Source organism: Eubalaena glacialis, chromosome 5, assembly GCF_028564815.1.
Source record: "Eubalaena glacialis isolate mEubGla1 chromosome 5, mEubGla1.1.hap2.+ XY, whole genome shotgun sequence".
Classification (NCBI taxonomy): domain Eukaryota; kingdom Metazoa; phylum Chordata; class Mammalia; order Artiodactyla; family Balaenidae; genus Eubalaena; species Eubalaena glacialis.
Genome location: NC_083720.1, coordinates 103912409 through 103930435, shown reverse-complemented (window position 1 = coordinate 103930435; position 18027 = coordinate 103912409). Strand labels below are relative to the sequence as shown.

The following is an 18027-nucleotide window of genomic DNA, read 5'->3' as shown; positions in this document are numbered from 1 at the left end:
AAAAATCACACAAGGATGCCAACAAGTAGTCACTGACCCACTCAAGTAATTGGGTCAAGACTCTCTGGCCTGTTGTGAAAATTTGTATCTGAACCAGCTGTCTCAGTACTCATTTCCTTTCCTCTCACTGAGAGGGAATTTGTTTTTATCTGCTATTAATGTGAAATTGCTCCAGCAGAATCCATCTTTCTGAATAGAGATGTCTATTTGAACCTGACCTCCAAGGCCCCATTAAGCAGGAAAAGCGAGTGCTTACTATCTTCTAAAGACAACAGATTCTGGCTTTTTATCTTATTGTGAAGGAAATTCCATCATACGAACAGTCACTGACCTTGAACTCTCAGGCTTGGCAGGAGGAGTTGTGTGTAGTCTCAACAAGCTCAGTTATCATAAATTCACCCTACGCTTCATGGGAAATGTTTGCAGAAACTGGTTGTAGGAGCAGGCAACTGATGAACTTATATTGACACATCATAATCACCCAAAGTCCATAGTTTACCTTAGGGCTCATTCTTGGTGTATAATAACATGATAACATGTATCCAACAACATATAGTATTACACAGTAGTTTCACTGCCCTAGAAATCTTCTGTTGTCTGGCTGTTTATCCTCTCCCCTACCTCTTGGCAACCACTGAACTTTTTATTGCCTCCATAGCTTTGCCTTTTCCAGAATGTCATAGAGTTGGAATCATATAGCATGTAGCCTTTTCAGATTAGTAATATGCATTTAAATTTCCTTCATGTCTTTTCATGGTTTCATAGCTCATTTCTTTTTAGCACTGAATGATATTCCATTGTCTGGATGTACCACAACTTATTTATCCATTCACCTACTGAAGAACATTTTGGTTGCTTTCAAGTTTTGGCAATTATGCATAAAGCTGCTATTAGCATCCACATACAGGTTTTTGTGTGGACATAAGTTTTCAGCTCCCTTGGGTAGATACCAAGAAGCATGATTGCTGGATTGTATGGTAAGTGTATGTTTAGTTTTGTAAGAAATTGCCAAACTGTCTTCAAAATGGGTTGTACCATTTTCCATTCCCCTGTTGCTTCACACCCTCGCCAACATTTGGTATTGTCAGTGTTCTGGATTTCGGTCATTCTAATAAGTGTGTGGTGGTATCTCGTTGTTTTAATTTGCATTTCCCTGATGACATATGATGTGAAGCATCTTTTCATATGCTTATTTGCCATCTGTATATCTTCTTTGGTGAGGTGTCTGTTAAGATCTTTGGCCAATTTTTTAACCTAGTTGTTTTCTTACTGTTGAATGTTAAGAGTTCTTTGTATATATATATATTTTTAACATCTTTATTGGAGTATAATTGCTTTACAATGTTGTGTTAGTTTCTGCTGTATAACAAAGTGAATCAGCTGTATGTATACATATATCCCCATATCCCCTCCCTCTTACGTCTCCCTCCCGCCCTCCCTATCCCACCCCTCTAGGTGGTCACAAAGCACCGAGCTGATCTCCCCGTGCGATGCAGCTGCTTCCCACTAGCTATCTATTTTACATTTGGTAGTGTATATCTGTCAATGCTACTCTCTCACTTCGTCCCAGCCTACCCTTCCCCCTCCCCATGTCCTCAAGTCCATTCTCTACGTCTGTGTCTTTATTCCTCTCCTGCCCCTAGGTTCGTCAGAACCATTTTTTTTTTTTAATTCCATGTATATGTGTTAGCATATGGTATTTGTTTTTCTCTTTCTGACTTACTTCACTCTGTATGACAGACTCTAGGTCCATTCACCTCACTACAAATAACTCAATTTCATTTCTTTTTATGGCTGAGTAATATTCCCTTGTATATATGTGCCACATCTTCTTTATCCATTCATCTGTTGATGGACACTTAGGTTGCTTCCATGTCCTGGCTATTGTAAATAGTGCTGCAGTGAACAGTGTGGTACATGACTCTTTTTGAATTATGGTTTTCTCAGGGTATATGCCCAGTAGTGGGATTGCTGTGTCATATGGTAGTTCTATTTTTAGTTTTTTAAGGCTCTTCGTATATTTTGGATAACAATCCTTTATCAGGTATATTCTTTGCAGATGTAGTCTCCCAGTCTGTGGCTTGTCTTCTCATTCCTTTGACATTGTCTTTTGCAGAGCAGAAATTTTAAATTTCATTGAAGTCCAACTTATCAATTATTTCTGTCATGAATTGGTGCCTTTGGTGCTATATCTAAAAAGTCATCAACATACCCAGGGTCACCTAGGTGTTCTCCTATGTTATCTTCTAGGAATGTTATAGTTTTGGATCTTACATTTGGGTCCATTTTGAGTTAATTTTTGTGAAGGGTGTTAGGTCTGTGTGTAGATTCACTTTGGATGTGAATGTGGATGTCCAGTTGTTATAGCACCATTTAAAAGACTATCTTTGCTCCATTGTATTTTCCCTTTGCTCCTTTGTCCAAGACCAGTTGAGTATATTTATGCTAGTCGGTTTCTGGGTTCTTTATTCAGTTCCATTGATTTTTCCCCCATTCTTTTGCCAGTATCGCTCTGTCTTGATTGCTGTAGCTTCCTTCAGTCATTTTCATTTTTATTTGTACACACACACACACACACACTTCAGGAGACTGAAGCAAATGGTCATGGCGACAGTTTACAGCTGCTTTGAGTGTAGACTATTTTCAAATCAAATTCATTGTCAGAGTGTATGAAAATTCTCAGACCCTCAAAATCAGGACACATGCATTGGACTGACATAAGATTACAGAAAGCAGGTGAACACCTGCAACTCCCCCATGATTTTCACTAAATTAACACAATTCAGAGCTACATTTCGAGTGTGTAGATGGTACCTTCAAAAAGTAACCAAGCAAGTGAATCCTCTCACTCCATGACAAGGTTTAATATTAAGCTAAATTCTTAGTTAATGTTCAGACTAACACTGACCTTAGTTAGATTACAAATTTCAGCCAAAATAAATAGATTTCATGAGACCAGAGTTCAAATTCAGTCAAAGAGCAGGGGGAGGGACTTCCCTGGTGGCGCAGTGGTTAAGAATCTGCCTGCCAATGCAGGGGACACAGGTTCGAGCCCTGGTCTGGGAAGATCCCACATGCCGTGGAGCAACTAAGCCCGTGCACCACAACTACTGAGCCTGCGCTCTAGAGCCCGCAAGCCACAACTACTGAGCCTGTGTGCCACAACTACTGAAGCCCGCGCGCCTAAAAGCCTGTGCTCCACAACGAGAGAGACCGCTGCAATGGGAGGCCTGTGCACCGCAATGAAGAGTAGCCCCCGCTCGACGCAACTAGAGAAAGCCTGCGTGCAGCAACTAAGACCCAACGCAACAAAAACTAAATTGGAAAAAAAAAAAAAAAAAGAGCAGGGGGAATCTCCTGGATAAAAATTGGTAAAACAACTCTTCATATGAATTCTGTCATGTTTTCCATTACTGTCTCATCTATTTGGTGGTTAGGAACAGAAAGTTCTTTGTTCTTATCATGCCAGGTCAAGGTGAGTCCAAGTATAGACCAAATGTAATGATAAATTAAGGTAGATCAACTTCTGTTTTTCTTTTCTTTTTGCTATTTGTATACACACACTAATATTAAAGGGTAAATCCTGAAGTTAAAAAAAGAAGGTTAAGAAGAATATAGTGGCTGGGTTGCCATGTTTAATTTGTATTTTTAACTTTCTCTAAGACTTTAAATAAAGAAAAGCCATTAAAATCATACCTTGCGGAATAAGGAATTAGAGGGAGGGTGACTCAGAGAAACAAAACATCAGGCTGGCACATGAAACACCTAAATACTAGGTTCCAAACCAGCAGTGGTGCCTCATCCTCTGAGTTTCTTAGATGGATTTTTGTTTAAACTCAGATCCTAAATGGATTGTTTTCCATCAAGAGCTGAATTCTACGTCAATCTGTCTTTATCTCTCAAGTGCACTTTTATGATTCAGAAGTCATTTTATAATATTTATGATTATAAATTAAATGGAGACACTCAGGAAGAATAAACTGTCCAGAATATTGAGGATCAGGAAAGTGTTACTCGAATACTATTAGTGGGGTTTATATTTTCCTGGTGATGTGCCAGTGGGTTTTGCATCTGCTACATGTCTGCCCTTCTCCAGAGGAAGATGCCTTTCCCCAACAGTTGGAAGGCGTTGCCCTGCTCATAAATATGACTGAGGATGAAGTACATGAAGGTGTTCAGACTTACCTGGTGTAAGCTTGAACTTAATGACACAACTTGTATCTAGCAATCGCTTGTCAATTATAAGCAGCAGGCAGCAGATGATACGGTTACTGTCTGCTGGATAGTAATTTTTAGAGAGCAACGTTCAAAAACAGAATTGGTTTAGGAAACAATGTAATTAAATAAGCAGCCAAGAGAAAAATATTTCAACTGTTCTTATTGCCCTACTCTACCCCTGTCTATTTGGCTGACAGAAGTCTTTTCTTAGGGGTTGATTGTTACTACCAATTTCTAAGTGGATTCCAAGGTTGCCTTTTGATGTGACATGATTTTATAACAGCAGCTACATGATATGCCAAATCTATTCAATTTAAATTGTTTCCTTTAATGTTATCTATGTTTTAGAATAATAGAAACTTAAGAGAATTAAGGGAAATTCCACCCAAGGGGGATCCTCTTTATTTTAGTAAACTGTGCCTGGATCAGTAACACTCTATGGCCATCAAACATCAAAAAACTACCACCAGCATAACAACAGCAACAAGGCCAACCAACCAACAAACCAAAACACATCAATCTCATAATCGTAAAATTCTTACAGGTTAAATCAGTTCGATATTTTGAACTGAGTCAGATTTAGTGTTTATCTGTAAAAAATGAAACAACAGAAAACAATTATATTCCTTCTCAACTCTGTACTCACTCTGAAAAAAATGGCATATTTCAAAGAAAGACTTTAGATGGTGAAGAAACATATACTCTTTACAACCTAGCAGTGTTCTGACCTATAATGTTTTAGAAAGGGTGTAAAATATTTTATGAATATGAATTACTATTATTACCTAAGACTCTATTTAGCAGAGCTGGAATGCAGCATCAGTATTGTGCCAGTAACTGAAGAATATTGGCAAACAAACAGTTTGTTATATGCTCACCACTCCCTGGAATGTTCATCCTCAGATACATCTACCTCCTTGCCTAGGATGCTCTACAACAGACACTGGGAAAAAATAAAGAATCCCGGAAGATGGTTGCTGCTATTTGATGTCATTTAGAGTTAACAGGATCTGCTCTAAATGTCCTTCTAAATTAATCAACTCTTTTCTTAGCTTTTAAAAGAGTAGTTATCAGTGTGATATATTGGTGAACAGCATAGATTTTGGAGGCAGACAACGTTGGGTTCAAATTCTTGCTTTATCATTGTATATAGATGATCCTAAGCAATTTACTTCAGTTTATTAAATGTCAGTTTCCCAATCTGTGTAAATATTCATCATACTTACTTCACAGGGTTTTGCCTAACCCAGTGCCTGGTGTATCACTGTCGAGTGAGAATGATTAACTAGGGTTATCTCTGACTATCTTGCTATCGATCTAGGTGTGTGTGTGTGTGTGTGTGTGTGTGTGTGTGTGAACACTTAGGCACAGTATCTGCTTAGTAAGTAATCAATATAAGGTAGTTACATAGTGGCCTCAGGGCCTTTCTCCTCGTTACTCTTTTTTTTTTAATTAATTAATTTATTTATTTATTTTTGGCTGTGTTGGGTCTTCGTCTCTGTGCGAGGGCTTTCTCTAGTTGCGGCGAGCGGGGGCCGCTCTTCATCGCGGTGCGCGGGCCTCTCACTATCGTGGCCTCTCTTGTTGCGGAGCACAGGCTCAGTAGTTGTGGCTCACGGGCCCAGCCGCTCCGTGGCATGTGGGATCTTCCCAGACCAGGGCTCGAACCCGTGTCCCCTGCATCGGCAGGCAGATTCTCAACCACTGCGCCACCAGGGAAGCCCTCAACAACTTCTAATAAAGAAAACCAAGCAGCTGATTTAATGATTGAACACATTACACATGATGCTGTGACAAGAGCCCCACACCAGATGCCTCCCTGAGCAAGTCCAAGTAGGAGTCACCTCTGCTCTTGTTCTAAAGTCCAGCCCAGAGAGGGCTATCCTGCCATCAGGAAGAACTCATCTATTGATAAGTCAAGAACTACTTCCATAAAACACCATTCTTGTTCCTGAGAAGTATAACCATAATAACATTTAAATACCTGAAATAATACAAATTGCATGGTATGGAGTCTACAATGTGGACAATTTTAGGATTTTTTTCCCTATTAAACTGAAGATTAAAATGGGGAAGACTGCTTCTGGCTTATAAATCAATGTGACATGTAACACATGACAGGGAACCCCAAGATGCAGTGATGGGGCAGATGCGGAATCTGGTACCCCACTGCTTCTCTCTCAATTGCAGTCATTGGTTACTCCTCCTCGCTCTATTTCTATCAAAACCTGATCTTAAGAGATTATTCTCCCTCAGTCATTTTCTCCTTATTGTGAATTAAAACCAACATGCCATCTCTCCCAGGGAATGTCACACATTAAACCTTTTGCTAACTGTTAATTACAGAATGAATGTCTTTTCCTAGAAAAGAAATTTCAGGTGCAGCTAATCAAAGGGTGGGCTTCCTTAACCTCTGCACTTGAAATTGTATCACCTATCTGCTCTCTGAGAGAATTATGCCCATGGGTTATGGTTCCATTTATGATCTGCCAACTGACCTCACTTAATTTCTTGTAACACAAGAAATTTTAAGGATGACTAGTTAAGGGCTATATTGTTTGAAAATGTTATTACCGTACACACTTCTTAGAAATGGTGGAGGAACTCTGAGCAATATTGTAGCTTCAAGGAGAGAAGTATGATTAAGATATTTTTACTTTACTATGTTTAGAGCTGAAAAATGAATCCAAGAGTCACTATAAGGAAGATTTAAGAGTAGCAGGCAAAATGCATCTGCTTGGGGAACAGAGAAAAGCCCCAAAACGTGAGAACAAAAGCTTATTCCCTGTTCTTTAGAAGTTGTATCTGAGTATAAAGGATGCATGGATATTTTTATTTTTAAAATTATTTTAACATTGCATAAAATTTAATTAATATTAATAGATTCTTATCTTTGAGAACAGAAATTTTGTCTATATAGTCTCAGAATGCAAAGCTCACCTTGAGCCTCTAGTTAGAGCATTCCCAGGTGCTTGGAACAGATGAAGCTCATGTATTTTCAGACAGATCATTTTTAGTGATTTTGGAATCCAGTTTGACTATCTTTGTTACTTGTATTTTACCTGCGCTCCTGACTTGGAAAAAGCACTGCAATGTATCAAGTACAGTTTGTCATAGTCCTCTAACATTATATCAAGATAAATTTGCCTAAGAGTGTAATTAGGCCATGCACACTGTGGCAGTTATATATAGATAAACCAGTTTTTAAAATGCAAATAAAAGACAAATATCATATGTGGATATCATATCACTTATATGTGGAATCTAAAAAAAATGATACAATTGAACTTATTTACAAAACAGAAATAGACTCATAGAAAACAAACTTATGGTTACCAAAGGGGATAGTGAGGTTGGGGGCGGCAGACAGATAAATTAGGGGTTTGGGGTTAATATATACACACTACTATATGTAAAATAGGACCTACTGTAGAGCACAGGGAACTATACTCAATATCTTATAATAACCAATAATGGAAGAGAATCTGAAACACTTTGCTGTACGCTTGAAACTAACATAACATTGTAAATTAACTATACTTCAATAAAAAAATTGGTCAGGGAGGTAGTTTACTATTCCTTTAAAGATAAAGCAGTTGTATATCAATGACTTTTCCTTTCCACCTAAACTGATTAATGTTGTGTCCATTACAATGTGTCATTAAAAAATAAAGCTTAAATTAATGTCACAATCATTAAAAAAAACACAGTTGAATTTTGTTAGCAATGTTTTAAGTGGTTACCAACAGGTTTGGTGATTGTCTTACTGCTGTTTTGGTACCTGGCCATGCTTAGACTTTCAGCAGGCCCCTTGGTTCAAAAAGCAGGAAAAATGCTGTTAAACATACTAAAATATAAAGCGTTTTCCTTTCTTCTGCAGTCTCTCTCTCAACTTGTCATGCTGTTCTTTATTTGCTACTTGTTGTCATTCTAAGTAAAGAAATATTAAATCAAATTATTAGTATGAATTTTATCATTTGTATCTATATTGTACAATATCAGCTTTAAATGTAAGTATAAGAGCATTTAACTTGTATGCAGACAATGCATGTTTAGTAGCTTGTGCACGTATGAGTATTTCATTCTTAGCAGAACAGTGACCCCACTGCACACCAGGGTGTGTGCATGGGAGAAAGCAAAAAAATTTGATGGCAACGAAAAGTTTGAGTTGAGATAAGAAGGCAAGTTAAGGCCAAAATGTAGTACAAAATTTACATCAAAGAATAATACATTTAAAATCAGGACTCTGAAGTGGTGAGCGCTCTTTGCGCCTTTTGGTGCCCAGGGCGTACCCTGATGCAAACGAACTGCCCCTCACCTGCACCCTCATCATGTCCTTCCCTTCTCCGAGTCTGTCAAGTCTGTGCTCCTTGTCTCTACTTCCTCACTCTCTAGACGCCTGTCTTTCCTGGTTTTTGATAACAGTAGCCTAAACGTTTACCTAGCTTACAGTCTTTTCCTCCTCTCAAATGCATGCTCCCATCTCCTGGCCAGGTAATCTATTCACACACTATTATAAAGGAATCGTGGGCTTCCTGCCTGCCTTTCCAGGGTCATCTCTCTCCACCTCTGTCTCACTCTTTAAGATCTAACAGCCCCAAATGATCTGTGGTTCACATAAAAACTCAACATTTATTTTTATTTCATACCTCTTGCCCTTATGACGTTTCCTCTTCCTGCAACACCATAAACCTCTTTCCATATCCCCAGGCCCTCCCTCCCCTCCCTGCCCCACTCCACTTCTTTGACTACCTAACTTTTGTTCTGTCCTTCTATCCTCAGCTCCTGTACTGCCTCCATCTAGAAGCCTTCCGACCACAGGAACTCGTCTCTTGGCTGAGTTAGATGCTCCCACTGCATCTTCTATATGAGGGTCATCTTCTCCAATGTCCTGAATATGCACCACTCCTTTTGAATGTTATTTATTTATCTCTCTCCCCTACTAGACTTGGGGGAGCTCCTTGAGAGTAAGACAGCATCTTATTCTCCTGAATATCCCCAGGGCCTGCTCAGTGCTGATGTACAGAGCTCTGCCCATTCAGACCTCTGCCTCTGCTTTGTCACCAGTCACTGCAACATCTTCTCCCCAGTCCATTTGGAAACCTTTCCTACACTGACTGCCTAAAAGCCCCCAAAAGGCATCTCTTCTAAAGGCCCTTCCTCCTGATACTGAATCTTTATTTTTTTTCTAGGAATCTTTGCGTTAGTTTTCTAGGGTTGCCATAACCAACTACCACAGACTGGGTGGCTTAAACAACAGAAATTTCTTTTCTCAGAGTTCTGGAGACTAGAAATCTGAGATGAAGGTGTCAGCAGAGGTGGTTTCTTCTGAAACTTCTCTCCTTGGCTTATAGATGGCCATCTTCTCCTTGTGTCTTCACATGATCTTCCTTATGTGTGTATCTGTCTATAAATTTCCTCTTCTTATAAGGACCCAAGTTATTTGAATTGGGGCCCACACTGATGATCTCATTTTAACTTAATCACCTCTTTAAAGACCCTACATCCAAATACAGTCATATTCTGAGGTGCTGGGAGTTAGGACTTCAACGTATGTTTTTGCAATCAACTTATAACTTGCACTTACCCACTGATACCTTTCCCTAAATTTGGTGCTGGTCTCCAAGCAGCCCCCATCTCCCGAGAGGCAAGTTACAGCATCCCCAGCTCCTTCCCTCCCTCCTGTAAAGCTCCATGTGATTATTTTAGATTTGGACCTCTCAGAGCCCATACTTCGGGATCATTTTGCACATGAAGTTGACCTCCAGTGATACATGGGAACTGTGGAGAACTATTTCTTCTCCTATGTGATGTTTTCTCATGTTTGAATAAATGATGACTTTGCATTTTCATTTTCCTTCCTATTTTTTCTGAACTCCTAGAGAATTTAGGGTTCGTATCATACAAGTGAATGGACTGTTGTATGGTGTAACAACCACATCTTGATTTTGAAGTATCAAAAAGATGTACAATTTTTACGTATTGTTGATTTGAATGTTTTCAAATACATTGCCTTATTGGATCTTCTAAAAAATAGCAAATTATATACTATACATTTTATTGCTAAAGAAATATGGAACCCCAAAGATGTCATATATCAAATGAGTATCAAAGCTGTTCTCAAATCCAAGACTTTGGAATGGGGGGCCAGGGCGCTTTCTACTTTATCATTATTGTCTTGTTTATAAGGTCCTTCGAGCCAGACATATACTTTTTTTTTTTTTAACATCTTTATTGGAGTATAATTGCTTTACAATGGTGTGTTAGTTTCTGCTTTATAACAAAGTGAATCAGCTATACATATACATATATCCCCATATCTCCCCCCTCTTGCGTCTCCCTCCCCGCCTCCCTATCCCACCCCTCTAGATGGTCACAAAGCACCAAGCTGATCTCCCTGTGCTATGCGGCTGCTTCCCACTAGCTATCTATTTTACATTTGGTAGTGTATATACAGACATATACTTCTAAGATAAGCATTTTAACCTCTGTGGCCCTTAGTGTCTTCATCTATAAATATGAGGTTAACTGTGGCATCTTCCTCATAAGTTTGCTGTGTAGAAAAATGTGTGTGTGTATATACATGCATACATACATGATACATATACGATATATGGTAGCTGTGTAAACTGGTCCAATCCTTTTGAAAAGCAGTACAGGTAGAAAATAGCAAGAGCCATAAAAATGTCCATATCTTGGGCACAGGAACCCTATTCCTGGAAAAATATTCTAAAGAAATGATTCAAAAGACCAAAAAAAGTATATTTTCATAGGTATTATTTACAGGGAAAAGTACTTTGATAGTTCCTCAAAATGTGAAATATAGAGGTGTCTTATGATCTGGCATTTCCACTCCGAGGTGTATAACCAAGAGAAATGGAAACTTGTGCATGAATGTTCGTAAATGCCTTATTCATAATAGCCCCAAAGTAGAAACAACTCGTATGAATAAACAGATGCATAAAATGTGGTATATCCATTCAATGGAGTATTTTTGGCAGTGAAAAATGATGAAGTGATGATACATGCTACAATGTGGATAATCTTTGAAAACATTACACTATATGAAAGTCACAGAAGATGACATATAGTGTGATTTCATTTATCTAAAATGTCCCTAATAGGCAAAAATATAGGTAGAAAGTTGACTAGTGGTTGCCTAGGGCTTGGGGAGGGGACAGGAGGGATGGTGAAGAACTCCTATTAGGTAAAGTGTTTCTTCTGGCAGGGGACACAAATACTCTAAAATTACATTCTAGTGATGGCTGCACAGCACTGTGAGTATATTAAGAAACATTGAATTGTGCACTTCAAATGTGTGGAGTGGATGGTATGTGAATTGTATCAATAGAACTGTTTTAAAAACTTCAAAAATAATTAGGGAGAAAAATGGAAATAATCAAAATATGTATCAAGATAGCAAATACATTATACTCCATCCTGTTGATGGAACATGATGTAGTCACTAAATATTATAAACCCAAAGACTATGTAAAAACACAGAAAATATGTAACGTGATGTTAAATGGAAAATGTATACGAGTGATGCGAAATGGCATTGTAGCTAAATATACATGCATTTGGATAAAGGCTGGCTGGAAACTCGGAGACAGGAGAGTATGGTGAAGGAGATGTGCCACTTTCTTTCAAAAGTCCCACTAATGGTGTTGAGTGTTTCGAGAGCACTTGTTTTAATGTTTCTTGTAATGGCAGCCTTGTGGTAGGTGCAGGTGGTACTGAGGATGCATAAAACATAGGAAAGGAAGTAAAAAGCACAAGGGACATTTTAAAAATTAACATGTAAAAATCTAAGAAATAGAAATTTAAATGCAAAAATTCAGCGGAGCATTTATGGGAAATGGGTATTGAGAGAGGTGCTGAAAAATGTATAAGCAGGTCAGGCTCTAACAAGATTCTGCCCAGAAACTTAAAAACCGGAATGCTTGCGAGGCTCTTCTCCCCCTGTGAGCCTGTCTCTGCTCACAAGTTTTGAGGGGAGGGGATTTTCATATACCAGAGCTGGTGTAGGTCTGTGATAATAACCCAAAGGAAGTAGGAACGCTTAGCAGTGTGCACAGTTTACTTAAGTTCACCAAAATTGTACTGGAATGTGGAAAAAGGGAGGAAGTCTGGTCAAGCCTGAGTGAGTCAACATTTAATGGCCCTCCACCCAGCTCTCCTCCCTTCCCAAGGCCACCTCACCTCTGCGTCTGTGTGCTTGACCCTTGCTAAGAAGGAACTCCAGCTGGCGTGGGTGGGGCGAACCCAAATTCCTGTTCATTGGCCTCAACCATTAGGTTGGAGGGCCAGAGAGAAGAGGAGTCAGAGCAATGGGGTCTGGCCCTTCTTCTCTATATATCTATATCACGTCCCTTTTCAGGAACTTTCTCCTTCCTTGGTTCCCAGTGAGTGTTTGAAATATCACAGTTCTCTCAGTGTCCTAGGTCCCAGAAACAGCTCAGATTTCTGTGAGGAGCAACTAAACTGCGGTGTCAGCAGTTCTTTGAAAACCCTCTATAGATGGAAGGTGCAGTTGTTTTTATTCCAGATAAAGAATGAGTGACAAGTTGAGGCTGGATAGAAGAATGGCAGTCTTTAAAGTAGAACCTGCTTCCATCTCAAAACAGATTACATTGTTCCTAGCCCTGAGGTTGGGGGAGAAGGGACAGACAGTTGATGGATATCCACTTCCATGTTTTCTGTAGGGTATAAGATCGAGATTTCTGAGGGAAGACACGTTCTTTCCTTCGGAGTTATTAGGGTCGTTTGAGCTGGCCAGGGACGCACCCTTAGGCAGATGCCACCTGGACGGATTCCACTGCTCAGCCAGCTAGCTGAGTTGCCAGATGATCCCGGCATCCTTCCTCATCAAAATCCTAGATTATTTCTGTCCTTTGGCGCCAGGAATTGCCCTTATACTTCAGACTCCAGGGTAAACGCTGAAGGTTGTAATTACAGTTCACAGCCTTAACCACTTCTTTGGTCTCCTTTTAGGAATCCAGTCTCAGAAAAGTAACCCCAGGTACCTGTCATGTGGAGAGCTCTGAGTGGTTCTGTAGCTTCTCAAGAATGCTCTGAAGTTATGATGGGAAGAAGATAAAGGGGCAATTTTGCCCTTATTTTGCAGAGAGCTAGAGAGGATGGCCGACTTGCCTGAGGCTTCAACAACTTTTCTCTAATTCTCGCTCGTTCCACTTTGTCCAAGTCCATCCTCAGTGCCCTGTCCCCATATTTAGCAAGTGGTGAGTTAGATGGGGAACAACTCTTAACACTAGCCACTCAACCATCCAAACAGCAGCAACAGCAAACCCTGTGTGGAAAGCCTGAAATGAGGAAAGGAGATAGGGAAAGGGAAATAATATTCAGTAAAAACTATATACCCCTGACTACTCTGTATTTTGCATGTGAACCCATTATTTCAGAAATATATGGTGCAGAATCATCACATATTTTCCCACCACACAAATAATTTCTAGGTAAGAAGTCTATGCTTTGTGACTCTTGGGTTGTTTTTGTCTTAAGTATACCCAGTGCAATCGTATCAAGGGACTCTTTGGTCTAAAGAAAATCAAGCTCCACAACAACCTAAGAAAACGAGTTACATGTTGCCGTAGCAACCGGACCAGCCTCAGAGGGAAGGGCAGAGTTTTTCAGATTCATCTTCTGCATCTGCAGATTGACTTCCTTGAAACTGAATCATGTGTCCTGATCATCAACACTGAGCCTGTTATTTTCATTAAAAAAAAAAAAAAGTTGCAGTCTCAGTTGATGTATTTTGGCCTTTTCCCTGGTGCCATTCAATGTCTTTTTATCTCTGAAAGGTGGGATTGGTTGGGTAACTGGATCCTTTGGAACTTTCATTCATGCATGCATTAACATGGTTGGGACCTAGGCCAGTGGGTTTGGTAGTAATTAAACTTTGATGGCTGGAACATGACCTGTGAAATGAGTTGCTACTCTCAGTGTAACTCCTAATGGACAGAGATCCATATCCCTCGGAATCCAACCATAACCCCTGTTTCCAGACCACGGGAAGAAGTCAGAGGTTTGAATGGCTTCTCCTGTGGGTAGACTGCAGGGCCTCTTCCTCAGGAATTATGCTTTGCATTTCCAGGCCACAGATAGCTCCACAGTTAGTCTCAAAATACCCTGCGAGATGTGTGTAAATAACACAAACCACATTTACAGGCAGGGCCACCCTGGTCGAAAGTACAAGTAATTTGCCCAGAGTAAGATAATTAGTAACAGCAGGGGTAGAGATTCCAGAGGGTCATACTCCATTCCTTTGCTAAGACCACTGAAAAATCTTCCTTTCACTCAAGAAACATGGCCAATTAATGGACAGCGGGAGGTGGGGATGGGTCAATGCTTGCTGATTCATTTTTAAAGGTCATTTTTATTTTATGGGGTTGTTGGTACTTATAGTTACGTTTTCTTTTCAATAACAAGTCTCTTGATGTTTCCTCTAATGACACTGAAAAATGTGTGTAGTGAGAATCAAAGCTGGGGGCTGGAGAGAGCCGTATCTGCTGGGATGTTTCTACATAAAGAAAAGATTCAGCTGACGAAAGGGAAGAGTGCTCTAATGGAAAGCACCTACATCTGTGTCTTAGTCCCTTCAGGCTGCTATAACAAAATACCACAGACTGGGGGGCTTATAAACAGCAGATATTTATTTCTCACAGTTCTGGAGGCTGGAAGTCTGAGATCACGGTGTCAGCATGGTCGAGTGAGGGGCCTCTTCGAGGTCGCAGACTTCTACTTGTATCCTCACATGGGAAGGGGGCCAGCAAGCACCCTGGGACCTCTTTTACAAGGACATTAATCCCATTCGCTTCCCAAATCGCTTCCCAAAGGCACCACCTCCTAATACCATCACTTTGGGGCTTAGGATTTTAACATATAAATTTTGGAGGGACACATTCAGACCAGAGCAATGCATGAGACCTGTGTTAGATTGTGAAGGATACAAAGATAACTAAGACATGAGTCCTGTCTTCAGTAGCTCACCTTCCCAGCAGATAGTGACAAGTACTCTAATAATAGTACAGTAAGTCCCCTAAATAGGAATGAGTTCAGTTCCGAGAGCACGTTCATAAGTCCAATTTGTTCCTAAATCCAACAAAGTTAGCCTAGGTACCCAACTAACACAATCGACTATATACCGCTGCTTTTACATTTGCTTCCAGACATCCTGGGCTTGAAATAAAGATACTGTACTACTGTACTTTATACAATACTGTACAGTAAAGTACACAAAAGCACAACCACTTGTAGAGGATGCATGCACATTACAATGTATGCCAGACATGTGAACTAACTTATGTGATTGAACATGCGAACGCATGTTCGCATCTTTGAAAGTTCACAACATGAAGGTTCATATGTAGGGGACTTGCTGTATGTGGATCCTGTGTTAGGGAGAAATGTATTCTGACTCTCGCCAGAGCGGAGGAATATAGAGAAATGTTTCTTAGGGAATCTGAGCTGGGCTTTTTAGGACAGGTAGGAAGTCATAAGACAGACAGTGAGGAAAGGATCTTTTAGGAACTAGGAACAGTATAAACAAAGGCATAGATTGGAGTCTATTTAAGAAAAACACATTGGCCAAATGTGGCTTGAGGTTTAGGTTAAACTGTAAGACAGAGTTGGAACTAAAGCAAAAAAGTGAAAAAGAGCCACATTTTGGAGTGTTCTGAAAAGCAGGTAGAGAACTTTGGACAGTATCCCATATAGAATCAGATATTTGAAAACCAGAAGTTTAACTGTGGTCAGTGTTTTTATGCAATGAGATGAGATATTAATAAAGTTATTTTTTAAAAAAAGATTCACATAGTCTAATCTAGGTTCTAGGAATATGCCTTAACAGATTAGGCTGAAAATATTCTGCACTTTTGTCAACATTCCTTCAAAATGTCATAAAAGGTTTTGTAATATAACCCTGTAAAAGGTTAAATGAGTTTGCACAGACTGCAAACTGAAGATGCCTATGCATAAACGCTGACTCAGGTATTTCAAGTGACAACCATTACGGTTAAGTGCTTGAGGCACTATTGTGGGAAGCAGGGAAATGGCTTCATGCAGCAGAAAGGCCAGCCAAGTCCCTGAAATCTCTCTCTCTGTTTCCTTTCTCATAGGAACAGCAATGGAAATCTTCAATGTACAGCAGCATTACTCCAATCTGCTTTACAAGCCCTCCAATTGAGAAGCCAATTGGCAAAGTAAGAATGAATTCATTTCTTGTTGAACAGTATGATTTGAGCCTGTTGGCTCTTCTTTCTGTTTGTTTTGAGCTACCTGGGTGACATAATCAAATTGATCTCATAAAAGTGGCTGATAAAAATCCAAATTTTGACCTATTTGGTTTGCCCTAGTTGCATTTGCCCTAGGCAAAATGTTGAGCTGAGTGACATTGATCTGAGATTCCCTGGCCTCAGCTTCTGCCCCCACTTGCATTTTGATGATGTCCTCCCCAACTCCCTTCAGTGCCCTGCTTTCTCAGCTCTTTGACCACCTTCCCTGCCTATCAGAACTTACTAGAAAGAAAGAGGTGGCTTTTAGTCATTTACATTGTAGGAGAGGGAAAAAACCTTTTTCCTCTTCTCTTCTAGGCTTAGTACCTGGGGTGATGGAAATTAAACAAAACAAAACAAAAAAAATGGGTAAACAGGAGGAAAGATTTATTATTATGAATAAAGAGGCCTTCATAGAAAAGAAGTGAAGACCCAAAGAAGCAATTGTATTTGGGGCTTATATACCATTTTAACAAAGAGTGATTAACTGTGGAGAAGTGACAAGAGAAGGGAAAAGGGGTTTGGGCTTCTCTGGGCCATAAATTGTGAGATGGTAAATATGTGGGGACAATTAATGGAAGATTAAGTGTTATTTCGTAAGGTTTGTTATGCAAACTCACGTTGGTACCTTTTCTGTTGATAAGAATCATCTCCAGTGATTAAAAGTCATCTTCTTCCTGGTATGGGAAAGAAAGACACCTTTACAAATTTATGTTACCTTTACAAAGGGAAATTTATGTTCTACTTTTAGACAGAAAGGGAGAGGGCAGAGAGCTTTTCCTACATCTGCTCTTTCTCAATTGCCTTTGGCTCAAGATAATCCTTATGCCGAAGTGGCATATTTTGGGGTGCAAACTCTGATCCACTTCAACGTCTTAGTGTGAAATCCAACCACCATACTACCTCTTTCAAACATATTTGTTATTTAAATTATGCTGTGGAATGAAAGACTTTGCCTCCAGAAGAGAAATTACAGGTATTTGCCTGAACTGTAACTGTTCTGAACCTGAAATCACACCCAGCAGTCCCACTAGGGAGTGTGGAGCTGGATGATTAAGAGTGTGGGCTTAATGGCGTCCGGCTGCCTGGGTTCAAATCCCGGCTCCACCGTTCACTGGCTCTGTGACTGAGCAAATCACCTGTAAAGAGGGCTTCATAATAATAATACTGCCTCACGGGACTGTCGTCAGAATTAAACAATTTAGGGCTTCCCTGGTGGCACAGTGGTTAAGAATCCGCCTGCCAATGCAGGGGACGTGGGTTCGAGCCCTGGTCCAGGAAGATCCCACATGCCGCGGAGCAACTAAGCCCGTGCGCCACAACTACTGAGCCTGCGCTCTAGAGCCCACGTGCCACAACTACTGAAGCCCATGTGCCTAGAGCCCGTGCTCCGCCACAAGAGAAGCCACCGCAATGAGAAACCTGGGCACCGCAATGAAGAGTAGCCCCTGCTCACCGCAACTAGAGACAGCCCGCGCGCAGCAACGAAGACCCAACTCAGCCATAAATAAATAAA

General features: G+C 40.1%; 1 protein-coding gene across 3 annotated transcripts in view; it reads left to right on the top strand.

Annotated features, from left to right (window-relative positions):
- Positions 1-18027, top strand: part of RASGEF1B (RasGEF domain family member 1B) — a 563490-nt gene that overhangs the window by 404995 nt on the left and 140468 nt on the right. For 2 of the 3 annotated variants that reach the window (XM_061192411.1, XM_061192413.1), the window contains one exon: positions 16356-16439. The exons of the other annotated variant lie outside the window; for it this stretch is intronic. In XM_061192411.1, the coding sequence (XP_061048394.1) occupies positions 16356-16439 (84 nt within the window). The remainder of the gene's footprint in view (positions 1-16355; positions 16440-18027) is intronic. 3 annotated transcript variants of the gene reach the window in all.